Here is a 17,359-nt window from a genome sequence, read left to right as displayed (position 1 = left end):
CTCTGTGGCTGCACGCTGGCTGGCCTCCAGCCCTTAACTTCCCTGCTCTAAATAAAATCCACCTTGCTTTTGCCACCTTTCAAAGAATCTGGGTAGCCACTGACCAAACATGTAGTCTTCAAAGTACACTCATCAACTCTAGAAGGGCGGGCCTTCGTCATTCTACACAGGAAGAAACTGAGAACAGAGAGGAACAATTATTTCTGCATATCGTCATTAGCTTTATGGCAGGCTGCCTCCTTATTCCTACGTGGAACTTGTCCTGTTATATCATACCTGAGTCAGTAGATTGACCCTGCTGTGCCTCAGTGTTATCCCTGAATGGACAAATGACAGCCTTTTGCCTAGAAGCAGGGTGGACAGTTGGTAAAATTATGGCTCAGTGTCAGTGGGACATTCTTTTTTCACTGTTGTCATGAGACCATTTTATAACAAATGCTGCTATGTGAGACCACATGAGAAACTGATGAAATTACCTCGAGGAAGGTGATGAAAATCTTTTATAAGCAAAAAGTATAAATTTCTGACTTATTTTTCCAGTAGTTCCAACTCTGTGGTACTAGGTATCTTCTCTTTTTAAAGTAGTCCTGGTCTTTGTTCTCAGGGATAGAGCACACAAAGCTCAGTGAAGATGTACACTTTCCTATTACAGCACTGGAGCAGCTTCTTTTCTTCCAGCTATGCCAAGAATCTTGTTAAAAGCTTGTAATAAAGTAGAGGTGAACTGTGGAGACCAGCATCTTTTATTGCATTTTGACTCTGGAGTCTCCGTTGATCTCATTTGGGTGGATGCTGAGAAAGCAAGACACTAAATGAAAAAGCATTAATAGGAATAACTATGATTGGTAGGAATTTACAACTAGTTCAGACTATAGGATCAGGCAATTAATTACTGGCTTAGTGACAAGGAAAAAAGCTATAAAGGAAACTACTTTCATGATCATAATTCAACACAAATATGCCCAGCGTTGGAACGTCACAGAAAGTGATTGATCAGCAGCCAGCTCTGCAGACTCATAGCCATCCTAGGTCAGTGTCCACTTTATTTCAGAGCTGAATGCATACAGAAGTGCCTTAAAGTCTCAACTGGAAATTGATTTAGAAAGGAGAAGTTTGGAGTACTCATGTAAACCTAGAATCAAAATGAATTGTCTAGTAGGAAAAGAGAGCCATAGCTTTAATTAATGAGGTGAGAGGACATAGACGGGAATTATAAATTGGGATTCAAATTAAGTGTATTCCTAATCTGGGCCCTCAGCAGGTTATTGAACTGTGCTGTGCCTCAGTTTCTCTAGTGTGATCATCCTGGGTGTCATTCTGTCAGCCTAAATTACTGGCTCAGGAACACAGGTGATTTTCTTTTGTTCCATATGCTGAGTGGGAGCATAAAAAGATTTGATGAGTACAAATCACAAATAAAATAGTAAAATCTTATACAGTTGCCTTCTTGAATTTCTCTTCTAGACTCCAAAATGTTTTTTGGGCATGTGAATATTTTTGCAGCAGTTCAAGCTGTAAAATACCTGGCCTACCTGACAGGTCTCATAGCAGATTCCTAAAGCATGGAGTTCTGAGTACTTGGGGCCCAGACAGCATTTATATATTAAACACTTAATCCATTTTGAATATATTTGTAACAGCATTGAGTGTGTATAGGTCTTGGCTGTGTAGCAGCAAGTAAAGCAGTACTCCTCCTGGACAGATCAAGGAATTGAGGTCAGTCAGTGATCAGCCTGTATTCTTAGAGTGAGGTTGTACCAAATAATGGATATCAATTTAGAATTTGCCAGTTTTCATTCTATACTCGTTCCTGTATGGAGTTGTGCTTTGGGGTAATGTGACAAAATACCACAGATGGTATAGTGTGTGTGTGATCTTCAGTGTTTCTCATTTTTGTCCCTCTACCATTCATTCCCTACAATATCCGTCTCACTTAAAGTTCACTGAGGAACTGTAAAGTGCATAGTGCGAGCTGGAAATGAGAAGCCCTGCTGATAAAGTGGAAGTCAGCTGAAGGCATACTAGGCTGAGTGGGCCCATAATAGAAAGATAAAAGCTAATGTAGAATATTTTTGAAGAGTCCTGTATTTTGTAATTATTGCTTTCTTTGGGGAAAAGAGAAAATTGAATGGAATGATGAAGAACAGTGTTGTTTTGTGTGGTTTTGTACAATACAAAACCCCTGAGCCTCCAAGGCAGCCTGGACTCAGCAGACAGCCCTCATTGTTCAGATTTTACTCATTTGCGTAGTCAGGTCATGAGTGTTTATTACCCAGATTTGTCAGCCATTGCCCCGTCCCCATCACCTTGCCAACTTCCATGTGTTTAATAAAAGCTATGCATATATTCTAGCTGTTCTGAGTAAGTAAGCCTAATGGCTACACCAGCTCAGATGTCACCTTTCTTAGTATTTGTGCAGACATACTGAGCATGCACTAGGTGCCTTGCTCTGTGCTGGAACCCAAAGATACAAATATCCGCTCTTAAGACAGACAAAAAAAAAAAAAATGTGATAGCTGTAATAATAGAGACATGTACATGAGATGCAGGTGAAACAGAAAGGAGGTTTAGGGTATATAGCACTTTCTCTCTTTGACACACATGATGCATGTGATGACTTTGAAAAAAGTAAGTGGGAATCCCTCAGGCATATGAGGGGATAAGAGGAGCCTAAATCAGAGAGAATACCTGGAGGGTAGGAGTAGGGCTCTGGCTGCATGTAGTTCAGTGTGGCAAAAGTAGAAGAGGGGTGAGAAATAAGACTAGAAAGAGAGGCCAAGCCAGGACTTTATCCTGTGAAGATAATGAGGAACCACGAGGAAGTTTATCCAATTTTTTTTTTTTTGAAAGGCGGCTCTGGTGACCACGTAGAAGGTGTATTTGAGGGGAATCACATGAGAGGCAGGGAGACCAGTTGGAAATCTTTTGTAGTAGACCAGCAAATGATAATGGTAGCCATAGAGATGGAGAAAAGAGGATAATTTGAAAGTTATATGGGAACAAAATCAGTAGAAGTTGGTAATTAACTAGACGCAGGGAAGGAAGATGGAGGAGAAATCCAGAGTGAACTTCATATCTCATCTAGATGTTGGGACAGATAACAGAGCCATTCACCAATAGAGGGCATACTGGAAGAACAGGGTATTTGGTGGGGAAAAGTTCAGGTTTGGTTATGTTGAGTTTAAGGCATCCATCTATAGGATGGGACATACATGGAGAGAAATCAAGTAGGCCACTGTATAGATAAGTCTGAAGCTCAGAGACAAGTTTGGATTGCAAATGTAGATGTGGAAGCCAGCAGTATATCAAGATGGCTGAAGCCGTGAGCTTACTGAAGGGAGTATGTCAGTGAGAAGAGAGGATAGAGAGCAGACCCCTCAAACACCAGCATTTCAGGAAGCCTTTGGGAGGAAAGTAGAGTAAGTAAGAACAGATAATACCCCACTCCCCATTCAACAACTGATTTATTCCATAGCCATCCTGTTTTGCCAAACGTCCAGCTTTTTCCCCCACCTCCCTACTTTGTTGCCTTAAACTGAATATCTATTCCACTCCGCAATACTGAAAGGGCAGCAAGATGTACACCCTCTTTACAGGTCCCAGGCATCGTGGGCATTCTGAAAGGGTCAGTTAGCATTAGACACATAACGCTGTCTTCTCCTTCCCAGCTGCTTTTAATGAGGCTTTACAGTCAATGCCCCCCACAGTCTACTTTTTTAAAGTTAGCTATCTAGGTTGAGATTATTATAACAAACATAAATGCTTTATAATGGCAAATTTGCCTCAAAGATATGCAGAATAGTTGCCATGAGCAACACAGAAGATGAGCTCCTGCACTGAAATGAATGTTTGGAATTAAACTTCTCAGGTTGTGTGTGAGGATCCATTGTCAACTCTGTTTCCCCACTAAGATCAGGCTTGTGTTAAGTGTTGTATATTTTGACCTGGGTCTAAGAAGGTCTCAGGAGAGATTAATTTGGCTCTGATTCTGGAAGCATTTTTTTCCCCCATTTTCCAACAGATGATTTAACAGTGGTTAAGGAGTCCCCCACCCCACTGTATTTAGGGGCTCTGGCCAGATTGCTTCAGGATGCTGTGTTCCACAGATAGGAAGCTTGAGGAGCTGTCGGACACTTGTTTGAGTGCACAATTGCTAGGAATCAATATTTCTCCTTCCCCTTCTCTGTTCTCACTCATCTTTATTAACTCAGACAAGCACTCAGTTTCCCTCAAACCTCTGTTTTTGTGACAGTGTGTCGTCCACATTGGTGGGTGTGGAACTACCAGCTGGCTGACTGTCCCTTTTGATGTTCTTCTGGCTTCCTCTGGAGAAGCAGCTCCGGAAGGTGTGCCTTGTGAGTGGGCAGAGAGGCAAGAGTCACTGTGCCCAGGATGGGCATCCCTTCCTGCTTGTGCTCCTCACACGAAGTGTTCCCTCTTCATGAATTAGGCATTGCCACCTTCATAGAACCAAGAACTTGTCCACAAAGAGGACCTATGGCATATTTTACAAGATTCAACCTTCACCAGCCTGGTTTTGTTCTCTTGCTGCAGTTTCCGTGCAAACGACTCCAGGATCTTGATGTTGCAGCTCCCTCTAGTGTCACTGTGGCTCAGGCTCTCCTAGGGCTTTTCTTCCCATTCAGAAAATGTACACAGTACAGTCTGTCAAAATTGGCAGCATTTTAAATAGGCTTTCTCATACATAGTTAAGGCAAATATGAGATGATTTTTCTCCCATTACAAAAGGGAATCTTACATGAAGATATGGGGAAATTCCAGCTCCAGTTTTGTTCCTATTTCAAAATTTTGTGAAGCCGAGGAGTCCTGTGGAAATCATTCTTCTTGAGGAGTGGATCTTTCAGTTCAAGCCAGCTACGCTTTGTAAGGAAGGAGTATGAATTCCTTTCAAGAAAAGTAAATAAAAATGGGAGGCCGAGAAGTAGTTACCTTGATCTCTGCTAGAGAAAATACTGGGTAAGGGAAGAAGGAAAAAAACAACAACCAGCTGGAAGAACCCTGTCCATTTGTTCTGGAAAGAGTGGCTCGTTTGCTGAAATGACTTTTGGACTAGAAATTTATCACCTGAAGTCAGGTCATTTTGAGTTTTTTTTTTTTAAACTAAAGGAGTCAAGTTATTAATATTTGAAAAATGGCTACTATGTGGTACACAGAATAACATAATACTCCTACCTAAATTAACATCATCGCAGGCTCCATAATAAAGATTTATGAGATACTTATCATATGAGAAATCCTATTATGCAAATCTCCATAGGTCTGTGTTTTGGTTGTAACTGTTCTCATGGTTATGAGCCAATTAAAAGCCCTGGTATTTTGTTTTCCTCTTTCACACTCCAGTCTTCTCCCTTTCTCCTTTGCCCTTACAACTAGAGTGACATATTATTCTCCAGCCTGTCTACATATTATAAGATGAAGAGTTAAGGAAGTGCTAGCTCCTCAGCTTGGCTATTTAGGCAGACCATTTTCCTTCAGAGCATCCAAAACGACTGAACAATTTATCATTTCTTCTTCGTAAGTCACTTTGAACTTTTATCTCAAGTTGATCTGAAGCTAAACATAAATTCTTGTTGTAGGATCCATGCTCTTATCTACTCACAAAGCTCTAGGATATCTTATATAAATGTGTGTGTGTGTGTAGATAAAATTAGAATAGAAATAACAATTAGAGCATCTTCTCTGCTTCTAATGCCAAACCACAAGGTGGCAAGTTTTTTTCAGTGCAACTTGGTATAGTGAAAACTACAGTTGGGCCAAACAGTTCTCTCTCTCTTAGCCTTAGGTTGGCCCGTCTTAGATCAGAACATGCTGTTGATCTTGACTTGTTTGTCAGGGCTGACCTGGCATGGAGGTGTGAAACTTTAACGGTCCCTCTTTAGCTGCCCTCTATGAAACCTATGGTCAGAGAGTCTCCCTGCTGGGGCTAGCGGCTCTCAGACTCAAAAGAAAGATGCATTTTTCTATCTTGCTCTCTTTGTTCAAAAAAATATGAGGATTCTATAATGCATCATTTTAACATTTACAAGTTGTTAACTGTTTTAGTCATTATGAATGTTACATTTGTACAGCTTTGTAGCTTACAGATATGCTCTACATACTTGATCTCATTTGATTCTCATAATTGCCCTGTGAAGTACGTTTCAGTATTCTTTATATTGTCTCCTTTATTAGAAAGACTGGGACCCAGAGAAATTAAGAGAAATGCCCAAGGTTACACAGCTAGTAGAGAGGCTAAATGCTAGGCCTCTCAAGTCTTTGGTAAGTGTCCTTTCTATAGGATGACAGCTAGAGTTTAACTACACAGTCTAATTCAGCCAAACTCAGTGGTATTTGATTGACTTTTCAAAGGCTGAGGAGTTGGAACCTTTGAACTTTCATTCCAGCAGGCAGTGTGATATTGAGCAAATTATTAAAACTGGAAATGGGGTTAATGGTGCCATGTCCTGGATCTAACTCCCATACAACTAAGTGATGACTAGTATAGGATTTTTAAATACCTAGTGACATATAAATATGAAATATTGCCAACAGTATAGTATAGAAAGAATTCATGTTGTGACTAATGAGCATACAGGATTATATATTATGCTGCATGTGCTGAGACTTTGAGAGCTTTCCAAAGATAATACTTTCTGAAAGATATATGTTTGAACTTGAACTCAGTCTGGGGATATCTCTGTTTTAAGACCAGAAGTTTGCTTAAAGAAGAAATGCTTACTGTGCCCTCAAACTTATTAGGTAGGTGGTAGAAGACTTGAAGAAACTTGTTTTCAGACCTCTGTGTGTGTGCGCGCATGTGTGCATGCGTGTGTGTGTGTGGCATTGAATCACTCATATCAAGTCTCTAACTGTAATACATATGTATAAATACAGTAAATGAGAGAGGGATGTTCCTCTCTCTTGAGACTCCTTTGCCTTTGGTCCCTTTTTAAAAATATCTATTTGAATGGAAATCGGAGCATGCTGCTTCTCCGAACTGAGAACCCATCAGCGTCCTCCTAAGATGTACATTTTTCTTTTTAAATAGAAATGACTAGAAAAGCTTTTCAAAATGTGTATTTCTGTGTTACTGCAATAAACGGGCAAATGTAAACACTACAGAGCACCTGTTGCTGGGAGGCTTTGGTGTTTGTGAGATGCGGCAGCGTGCTCCTGCTGGGGAGGAAGAGTGGCAAGTGTGTACCTGGTTCCCAGGGTCGTGGAGGATCTGTCTGGACCAGACTATTATGATCTATGAACTGGTGTTGGAGACTCAGCCTTCCGTTGTCAACTTCTCATATCATATCATGAGGAGAATCCATTTAGGGGTGATTTTATTTACTTTTTGCTTTTCTAACCCTTTAAGACCAGAAATACAATAGTTGTTTTAGTATGTAGAACTCTTGGCTAATGTTTTTGATCAAGCAACTCTTCCTTGATCCGTAATCACTTAAGGTCTTTTTGAGAGGCCTTATTGCTTGAATATTAGGCCTTCAGTGAGGCCTGTTAAGAGAAAGTGTAAAACTCAGACTCCTGCCATTGAAATGTTGGTTTTGCTCTGACTAGTTGAGACCAACGATTCTCTCACTCTTTCATCTCTACCCTGCCAGTGAACCATGAGTGCCTGAGTTGTGACCATCACAATGACATTCGTTAAAAAGTCAGGAAAACCCACAGTTTACCTGGCCAATTGTATGTCACTCTCCTGACCAGTGATATAATAAGGTATTCTGGCCTACTTTATGAGCGATTTATTGAGCTGCTGTATAAGTCTAGGCTGTAAACCTCCACAGAAAGCAGGTGGAAAATGACTTTTTGTTGTTCACTTTTCTAGATGAGGGGCAAGGTACAGTGGAAAGAGGAAGCTTTGGTGTTAGACAGACTTAGGTTTGCAAACTGGTGGCCCTGGGGTTTTTTTGTTTTGTTTTGGTTTGGTTTTTGTTTGTTTTTTTAATTCTTAGGTCCTCGGCCTACTTTGAAGAGTTAGTGTAAGGACTAGAGATAATACACATGAAGTTAAGCATGTAGACACTGTTGCTGTCACTCAGCACAGGATTGCCAAGACCCTTTCTGAAGACTCAACTCTAACACTGTGTCTTCACTGCAAAGCTGTCGCTTTTGCCACTCCAGACTCCCACCAGTCACCTTCCAGGTAACACTTCTTTACACATCATAAGCCTTATTATGAAAGTGTGCATTTTAAATTGTGTTGTTTGCTTTCTTCTTACAGATCTGTAAGAGCAAAGCTAAAGAATCGCAGCAGTATTATCACAGCTTGGCTGTCCGGCAGAGTCTGGCTGTCCATTTTAACATCCAGCAGGACTGTGGTCACTTTCTTGCTGAAGTTCCTAAACGCCTGCTTCCCTGGGAGGACCCTGATGCCCCTGAAGAGGAAGAGGATGAAATGGAAGCGACGGAAGAGGTGAAAGGAGGAACTGATGGAAAAAGCCCAGAGCCCGGCTCTGAAGCGGAGTCATCCCACAAAGAAAGCCAGGCAGTCGTTAGCAGGAAGCAGAGAAGCCACGTCGTGGTCATCACCAGAGAGGTTCCCTGTCTCACCGTGGCCGACTTTGTGCGAGACTCTCTAGCGCAGCATGGGAAAAGCCCTGACGTGTATGAGAGGCAAGTGTGTCTGCTGCTCTTACAGCTGTGCTCCGGCCTGGAGCACCTCAAACCTTACCACGTCACTCACTGCGATCTGCGTCTGGAGAACCTGCTGCTTGTCCACTACCAGCCCGGGGGACCCGCCCAGGGCCTTGGGCCTGCGGAGCCCGGCCCCACCTCTTCTTGTCCCACGAGGCTCATAGTAAGCAACTTCTCTCAAGCCAAGCAGAAGAGCCATCTGGTGGACCCTGAGATCCTCCGGGACCAGTCCCGCCTCGCCCCAGAGATCATCACAGCCACCCAGTATAAAAAGTGTGATGAGTTCCAGACAGGCATCCTCATCTACGAGATGCTGCACCTGCCCAACCCCTTCGATGAGAACCCAGAGCTGAAGGAGAAGGAATACACTCGAGCAGACCTGCCTCGCATCCCACTCCGCTCCCCCTATTCCCGGGGCCTGCAGCAGCTGGCCAGCTGCCTCCTGAACCCCAACCCTTCCGAGCGACTCCTCATTTCAGGCGCCAAAGGCATCCTCCAGTGTCTGCTCTGGGGCCCCCGCGAAGGCCTCTTCCAGACTTTCACCGCCTCCCCCAGCCCAGTGCAGAGGAATGCCCTGCTCCAAAACTGGCTAGACATCAAGCGAACACTGCTCATGATCAAGTTTGCTGAGAAGTCCCTGGACAGGGAAGGTGGCGTCAGCCTGGAGGACTGGCTTTGTGCTCAGTATTTGGCTTTTGCTACTCCAGACTCCCTCAGCTGCGTCGTGAAAATCCTGCAACCCCGTTAACGTGTCCCAGTTGCTGCTCTTACTTCATTGTCACCTTCTTCAAGTCGCTCACATACTTCCCCTTCCTAGTACTCACACAGAATTCAAGGAAAGGGGAGAGACCAGCCTTCCATCCCCATCCATGAACAGATGAGTCCACTCTGAAAGGTTGTCCTCAGCTCTAAATCCAGTGAGACGCTGAGTCCCTCTTAACTTCACAGAAAGTCAGCCGCACAAACATGCAGCTGCCTTCCATGGGAATGCCTTCCGCCCTAACTGTGCCCTGAATGCAGGAAAATGAAGACATATCCTTGAAGGGACAGCTCCTCTGGTTTGAACTCAGTGAGCTGGGTCCAGTTCCTCCATAATTCTGAATATCCCCTGTCTTTTTAACACCGTGTATTTATTCTCACTAGCAATAGACGGATTCAACCAGTCCTTACCATCATCCACTAAGCTCTCACAACAGACTTTCTTCCTTTAAAGGATCAATAACTGACTCTCTTACCAGGCGGAACTGCCATCCTTAGCATCAGCCCAGTTTTGGTTCCGGGGACTGTATCCCTTGTTCCAGGAGGAGTAGAAGGACAAGGAGAGATCTCATCCTTTGGGTCATGAACCCATTTTCATTTCTATTATCAATAAGTGTGTGCACTGCATGGAGGACGGCCCTAACAGTCTCCCCTCTGCTGCCACTGCCTGATTCTCCTTCACCTCTACTCTCTCCCCACTTGCCAATGAAGTTTGGGTTTATCGGCCACTTGTGGCCCATTACAGAGCTGACCCAAGGTGGTGTCACCAGTGCCTCAGCAGGGTGGAGTGCAGTTCAGATCTTATAAATAGCTGGCAGGACACAAGGAGATGATTTTCCTGCATGTGCAATTCTCTAGGGGCCATCAGGGGAACAGAGTTTAAAGTACTGTTCTTTGATCACTGTCAGAGCTGTCACCGTTAGCAGCCAGGGCTGCCGGAGCCCAGATCACAGTTTTCCCTCGAGCAGTAATTGGCCAGCTTCCTTCTGTCAGTAGCCAGCGTTAACTAGTCTACCAAATGCTGTAGACAACAGCCCTGCATGAAACGGCTGTCAGTTGAGCTGTAATGTCTCCTTAGAGGGCATGGCGAGGCTGGCTATTAGGATGGCCAGAAGGCAGGGGAAGGGGAGAAGGCCTCTGATGAGACTGCTGACCTCCTCCTCAGAGTGCCGGCTTTTCTAGAGAGACTGCCTCCCAGTGCACAGGCACATTGCTCCTGGTGACCCTCTGAAATGGCTCTGGAGGACAGCTCCCAGGGAACTTGGATTGCTGAGGTGGGTGGCTGAGAGCTGTTCACCGTACGTGGGGTCTGTGCTCCTCCTCTATGGATATATGTGCAATTTTGGTATGTATTTTTTTTTAGCTGTATATACAATGTTTATGTTGCAACTTCACCTGAAGCAATATCTCCAGAAACCCTCCCCTTCTTCCCTTGGCACATATTTGAGCTGAGTGACGAGTGTTCCTTCCACCGGTGTGTGTGTGTGTGTGTGTGTGTGTTATTCAAAACTGTGAGTATCTGTTCTGTTTACTTCAACCTTGAAATCCCAAGAGTCACTCAGACAGTGTGAGAGTGTGTACACGTATGTACCCGTGTGTGTGCACATGCACACTGGAAGTAGAGGCCAGGCCTCTGGGGGAGCAACCTGTGGCAGGGTTGATAGATGCGTTCTCTGCACCGGTTGGTGAGACAGCCCTGGGCCCCTCATCTACCGGTGCAGAGTTTGTTAAAGCCAAGCCTGATTGTGCAGTATTACTTAGATAGCACGTTAGTGGCCTTTTGGTAATTTTTAAACTTTTAACATTATTAACAACCTTTCATGTGATTCACCTATATCAAAGAGGATCAAGAAAGGAGAAGAATGTATTTTATTGTGCTCTTCTTTGTTTCTTTTTCTTTTTTTTTTAAGAGAATGGGATATGTGGGGCTCCATATGGAGCATGTGCCTGTCCTCCTGGCCAGCAGTACAGGACTTCCAGGGGAGAGAGCTGGTTAGCCCACAAAGAGTCTTGTCTCCTCTGCCCAGAGTGCAAGGCTCTGCCCCTAGGAATGGCCACAAGGTAGGCATGCCGCTGCAGGCCAGCAGTCCACTCTCTCTCTCGGTGTCCTGTGACATGGCCACACCTTGCCTAGCAGGCTGGTGTTTGGTTCACCTTAGCATAGCCCATGTGCACATAACTCCCTGCCCAATTATACACTGAAGTGGCAGTGCACAGACCACTGACCCTGTCAGCCAGCACGTTCCCTTAGCAGCCCCCCTCCATGGTTTGCATATTGAGACACTTTCTCAATGTCACTCTCGTGGTGCCTTGCCCATGTAAATTTGAATGTTGACTATTTAATGAGGTTTCATATTTAATGAAGAATGTTTCCTGGTCCCTCTATTTGTTCTCTAGGTATCCTCCCTCCCCCCGCCCCCACAACGTTTTTTCTCTGTTTGTGTTTTGACTTGGACCCAATCTTCTTCATTTTAACTCTATAGTATTATAATCATGGACACCCTCCACTACCATTATCTCATAGCACTGGCAAACCGAGCACCTCTTCACATCAGATGTGTTTAGTACTGTTTTCATATTCAGATTTGTTAAGGGCAAAAGAGTAATGCCAACTAGTCAGAGAAGGGACTCAGGCTTTCCTGAGACAGGTGGCTAGATTAAGAGCTCTCTGAGTGAGGGCCAAGGAATGTAAGGTGGGGAGGGAAGAAGGTATTACAGGTTAGAGCAGAATAGGCAAAATAACCCTATTTCTAGGCAAGAAGTATTTACATCAGATGTTCCTCCAAATACTTTTCCAAATATGATGAAATTCAGTCAATCTCATATTATCACAAATATTTTACATTTCCATTTTAATTGTAGTAGGAACTTTGAATACATTCATCAACTGGAAAGAAATCCTGCCCTCAGACACAGACATACATACATACATATTTATATATATATATATATGAGTTTTGGATTGTGACTTGTATAGCACTTTGTTTTCTCAAGTAATGTCAAGTTATTGTCTTCAATACTGATTGGATTTTTTCTCTTCTATTGAAGTTTTACTATAGATTCTTCCATTTATATTGAGAATTTGAACAATTAAGCCGCTATTGGAACTTTTCCTTAAGCCACATGAGCAAGAATAATCTCTCGTACACATTTGGGTACTAGAGAAACAGGACAATGGCTGGAGTAGCCAAGACCAAGACTGAATGTACAGCAGAGTGCCTTGTTAGCATGATAACCTCATCTGGGAAGGAAGGGAATTAGATGTTCCACAGGAAGGACAGGGGCTGTGAGAGGTTTCTTTTGCTAGCCTGAGGAGAGCCCCTTTGGTGTACTAGCATGATGCCCAGAAGCTAATTCATCAAGAATAACAGCAGGATGGGGAAGAGAGCAGTTGCAACATGTGGAATCAACAACAAAAGAATCGGGAAGGACGTCCACCAACCCCTAGGCTAAGTCTGAATTGGAAGCCAGGAATATGGCAGTGGGTTCCAAGTTTTGCCCTCGGAAGATAAACCGGGTGAGATATATGGGGGACACAAGCACCCACACTCCCTAGCCTACTGATGTTGAGGGGCTAAAAGTAAAACCTATTTGTTAGGATTTTAAGACTCTGAGTAACCTTTCATTGTCAGTGGCGGACAGTTGTGCTTCCAAACTCAGAATAAGTTTGTGAACTTAGAAAACTCTAAGCCAAGAGATCTGAACCTCTAGAAATATTAATGATGTTTCTGGGAGTTAAACTACCTAAAATTGTATTTTAAAGTTTCCAGCATTGTAAAATTTCGATGAAAGATCTTTGGGGCCTACTAAACGGTAGGGCGTAGAAGGATTGCACTCAGCTTCCCAAATTTGAATTAAGAATACTTTGGTGCTGGGAAGTAACCTGACTTGGTTTTGCTGATAACCTGCAACTAGAATTTTTACCTAGATGTTACCAGCAGTGATCTGAAAAAATACAGGCTAGTTCCAGAAATTGGGATGGACTTATTATACTGCACTATATTCCAAGTGATTCTAGATGTATAAATGAAGTATGAGCATACTTCGGGGTGGGGGGGAGGAACTTGACTCCCTGGGTTAACTCTGACATGTTTTTTATTCCCCTCACTAGTTGATAAGGATTAAAGATTCTGGTTCAGCCTAATGAGTAAATAGGATGGCTGCCCACGAAACCGGGTTATTAGTTTTACCTCATTGAAGCTCATATTCTCAAAGGCCCAAAGTGCTGTGCTGAGACGAATCCAAGTGCCGCTCTTGCTGAAGTGCGCACTGCAGCCCAGCTGTCCGCGCTGAAAGTGGGGATTCCGTTGGACCAAAAATGATGCCATAAGGGAAGCCACAAGAGGTGCAGTGCAAGATCCTAGGTAGAGATTATACCAAAGAAATCAAGCCTTTCTGTCCTGATGCTTCTTAGGTGATGAGGTTGAGTTACGACAGATGCCATGGGAGGAGAATTCACATACATTCCACATCCAGGTATTCAGCTGATAAAATAATGCATCCTCAAATAAGCACCTATTTTTTTAAAACAAGTCCATTTTGTGTATTAAGAAAAAAAAGATGATGGTATGATGATGAAGAAAACCTTGCACAGATTATAAAGTTCCCCAGTATTTAAGGAGAAGGAACTGTTTCTTCTGTCATTGACATGGTTGTGACTATTGCCCAGACTTCAGCTTGGGAACATCATATCCACGTAATACTGAGAGCTGAGGAATTTTTTAAAAGAGATATGGTAGTTTCCATAGGTTTGTTTAAAGAACTCTTGGGAAATTTCTTAACAAATTTTAATACTTTTTTATCAACCTTCCTACTGAGGTGTTTATCACTCACCATCACCACCATTTAATATTTATAAGTGCCCAGAATGTACAAGGTGCTATACAGCTGTTAAACACCCCCCTCTCTGCAGCTGTTTGAAATTAGAGTAGGTTTTTGCGTCAGCCACTGCTAGAAGCTTTCCCCACCTGGGCGGGCGGCAGGGGCTTGCATCCGGACGTCCCATCACATGTTTCCCACTCCAGAGAGCCTCCGCGTTTATTCCAGCTTCTCACCTTTACCCATCCATTTGCCTCCATGTTTATTGTTGTTTTTTTTTTAATCCAGAAAGTTTCAGGGAATCCAAAGAGGTCGGACATTTTCTAACCTAGCAGAAGTACAGAGTCATATATTTTGCTACAAATGTTATATTATGGAAAATCCACTTTGCCCGTGTAGTGTGTGGAAAGTATGTGTGTGTCCGCACTCGTGATAACTTGAATGTTGAACCAGTCCTATGGCTTCAGGGTAGCATTTTTGAAAGATAAACCACACTGCTTCAGGAAACTTGCTCCAAATACTACTTGGTTATCCCTTCCCTTAGCAGATGTGTGAACACACTGGGATGGGATTTTTCTGTTGATGATATGCCGGGCATTTTGGCGTGAGATGAGGGCGGAAGCCAGATGTTGTCCTTCTCAGTGATTTGAATCATGGCAGCCCTCGTTCCACTCTCTCTTTCATTCCCCATGGCTCTGCCCATGCTCTCTTTTTGAAAATCTTGTTTCTTTTGCTCTTTCCTGGAGCTTCACCTCTACTTAACATGTTTTGGAGTTGTATAAACCTACCAGTGAAAGGTCCCCTCTGTCACCAGGTGGCGCCGCCCTTTGGTTTGCTGTGGTACTTTGCTGTGTTCTCTGTGGCATCATGTTACTGTGTAAATAAATTCATTTTCATATACACTAAAAGCCAGACAAGCGCTGTCCTTTCAGCAGCTCTCCCACACTGACGTGCTGCGGGGGAGGGGGAGCTTGGTTGCAGACGTGGTTCCATCTTAAATCCCAGGATGCATGCCCTCTTGAATGCTCCTCCCTGCTGACCTGGACTATATTTCGATTCATTCCCTCGCTAAATTGAGAAAACTAGGCATGGAAGGGAGCGAGAAGGCCTTCAGCTTTCCCCCAGAGCTCAAAGGGCTGCGGGTTTGCTGTGTGAGATCGCCCCCTGGTGACCAGTCACCATATAGACTTCCTGGGTTTGTACTATTACATGTTTGAGAGGTTTGGTTAGCTGGCTGTGGCTGAGCCTCTGAGTGGCCATCTCAGAGCTCTGCAGACAATATGAGCAAGGCAGGGCCTTGTACAATATCATCTGCTGCAGAATCCACATCATTTGCCTGTTCCTAAAGGTACACGGTCACACACAGTGTCCTCACAAAGGCAGACAAGCTAATGTGCAGACACTTCAGGAGCAGAGAGAGGAGGCCACCAACAAGTCGGCAGTGGGCAGTGGCAGTGACAGCTGCCACGTTATTGGAGTAGAATGAATGAAAGTGCAAACCTGAGCTCTAAACCCCTTACAGTGGGCACTGTCTCCAGCCCAGTGTTTCTGCTTCTCTCCACTAGCAAGCACTCTGGAATTTTCAGACATGGTATTTAAGGGATATTCCAGAAAACTGATTGCCATACTCAAGTTTTATGTTGCTGAGGAGGCAAAACCCATATTGATGTGGGCCTCAGAGCTCTCTCTGTTGCCTGGGCCTAGGAGGAAGGGTCAGCAACAAAACTGAGAGACGACCCCCAGGGACACGGGCTCTGCTTGCTGGAGAGAGAGCTGGGGAGCTAGCCTTCTCGTTGTGAGCACAGCACACTGGCTTCTGGATGAAGAGAGCCAAAGACAAAGACAGACAGCTGGAGCTGCCCCAGAGATGGAGCACACTAGGCTTGGGTTGCTGCCTAATGCTCTGCTGGTGAGTGGCCAACCGGGGCCCCTGAAAAGATACAAGCTTGGACGGTGGGACCAGTTCAGGGTTGCCCAAGCCTGACTCCAAGTGAGGTGGAGCGAGGTCATCAATGAGATCACTTTGTCCTTTGGTATAACTGGAGACAGATCCTATTTCCCCTCCATCACCTTGCACAGCATGGGATCCATTCCTAGGAATTCCGTTAGTGGGCCCTCAGGAAGACCACTCTTCCCTTTTGATTCTGGGCTGTCCAGAGGTGATGGGCCACTGACATTTGAGTAGGGCCTTTGGCTTCCTACATGCCTGGGAACTGACTTCTTTCAGCGCAGGCCACAAAGAATCTTGAGTTCTTTCCTACCTGGAATTAACTGGTACGAGAAGCTCTCCGGGTGCCTGGCGCTGAGTGAGCACCCTCTGCTCCGGGAGCTCTTGCTGCTTTCCAAGGCCTAGCAAATTATGCTTCCTTTTAAGTGAGCCTGTGCTCTACAAGGGAAAGAACTTCATTAGTGCCTCAGGAGCCAAGGACTGCAGTTGGTGGATCACAGGTTGCCAGTAAGAGCAGGTCGAGGTAATTAACAGCTGAAACTTAAAAATTGGATTGCGTATGGTGGTTGGGGGCGGGGGGTGAGTAGGGAGTTGGTTGCCAAGGTCCGGTTCTCTCAAACTTGCAAACCTCTGAGTGGAAACAGGCTGCCTGGGTATAACCCCTGATCTCCTGGAGATAATAGATAACTCTCCGCACACACGTATCCCAACCAACTATTCCCTTACCCTCTGGAAGGTACATGGAAGCAACCAAAAGGCTGAGCCTTACTGGTCACCAGTCCCAGTTTGAGAATCCAAGCAGGGCTACTGGGTGCTGGGGAATGTGCTCGGTGAGGGGGACCCGGGGCCCCAGGAGTAGAGGGGCTCTGAATCTCTGTCAGGGGGGCAGAGCTCTCAGCTCTCTGAGTCCATCAACTCCACCACCCATCACTCACCAGCCCACACCTGGGCTGGAGTCTTGGAACCATGGGTTGGAAGTCAGGCAGAGTGAAAACCTGCAAACCCGTGGCTCCTCATCAGGTCTTCCTCTCCCCACAAGCGCCTCTCCTCCCTGCGCCTCCCTCCACCACACACCCGGGGGCACATCCTAACCCTGCCGCCACGGCCATCCCAGGCCAGGCCACTCAGGCCCCCCGATGCTGAGGACAGAGCCCCACTGTGGGTGTCAGGCTCTGCAGGCCTCTTTCCCTC

The 17,359-nt window shown here is 44.7% G+C and overlaps 1 protein-coding gene across 13 annotated transcripts in view; it reads left to right on the top strand.

Moving 5' to 3' along the window:
* PEAK1 (pseudopodium enriched atypical kinase 1) overlaps positions 1-15,194 on the top strand; it is a 303,507-nt gene extending 288,313 nt beyond the window's left edge. For all 13 annotated transcript variants that reach the window (XM_036842113.1, XM_036842106.1, XM_036842110.1 and 10 more), the window contains one exon: positions 8,231-15,194. In XM_036842113.1, coding sequence (XP_036698008.1) covers positions 8,231-9,391 — 1,161 coding nt within the window. In that variant the 3' untranslated portion in view covers positions 9,392-15,194. The remainder of the gene's footprint in view (positions 1-8,230) is intronic.
* Positions 15,195-17,359: the final 2,165 nt, after the last annotated feature.

Source organism: Balaenoptera musculus, chromosome 2 (genome assembly GCF_009873245.2).
Source record: "Balaenoptera musculus isolate JJ_BM4_2016_0621 chromosome 2, mBalMus1.pri.v3, whole genome shotgun sequence".
NCBI classification, from domain to species: domain Eukaryota; kingdom Metazoa; phylum Chordata; class Mammalia; order Artiodactyla; family Balaenopteridae; genus Balaenoptera; species Balaenoptera musculus.
Note: the sequence above shows the minus strand (reverse complement) of the source record. Positions and strands in the feature narration are given on the sequence as shown.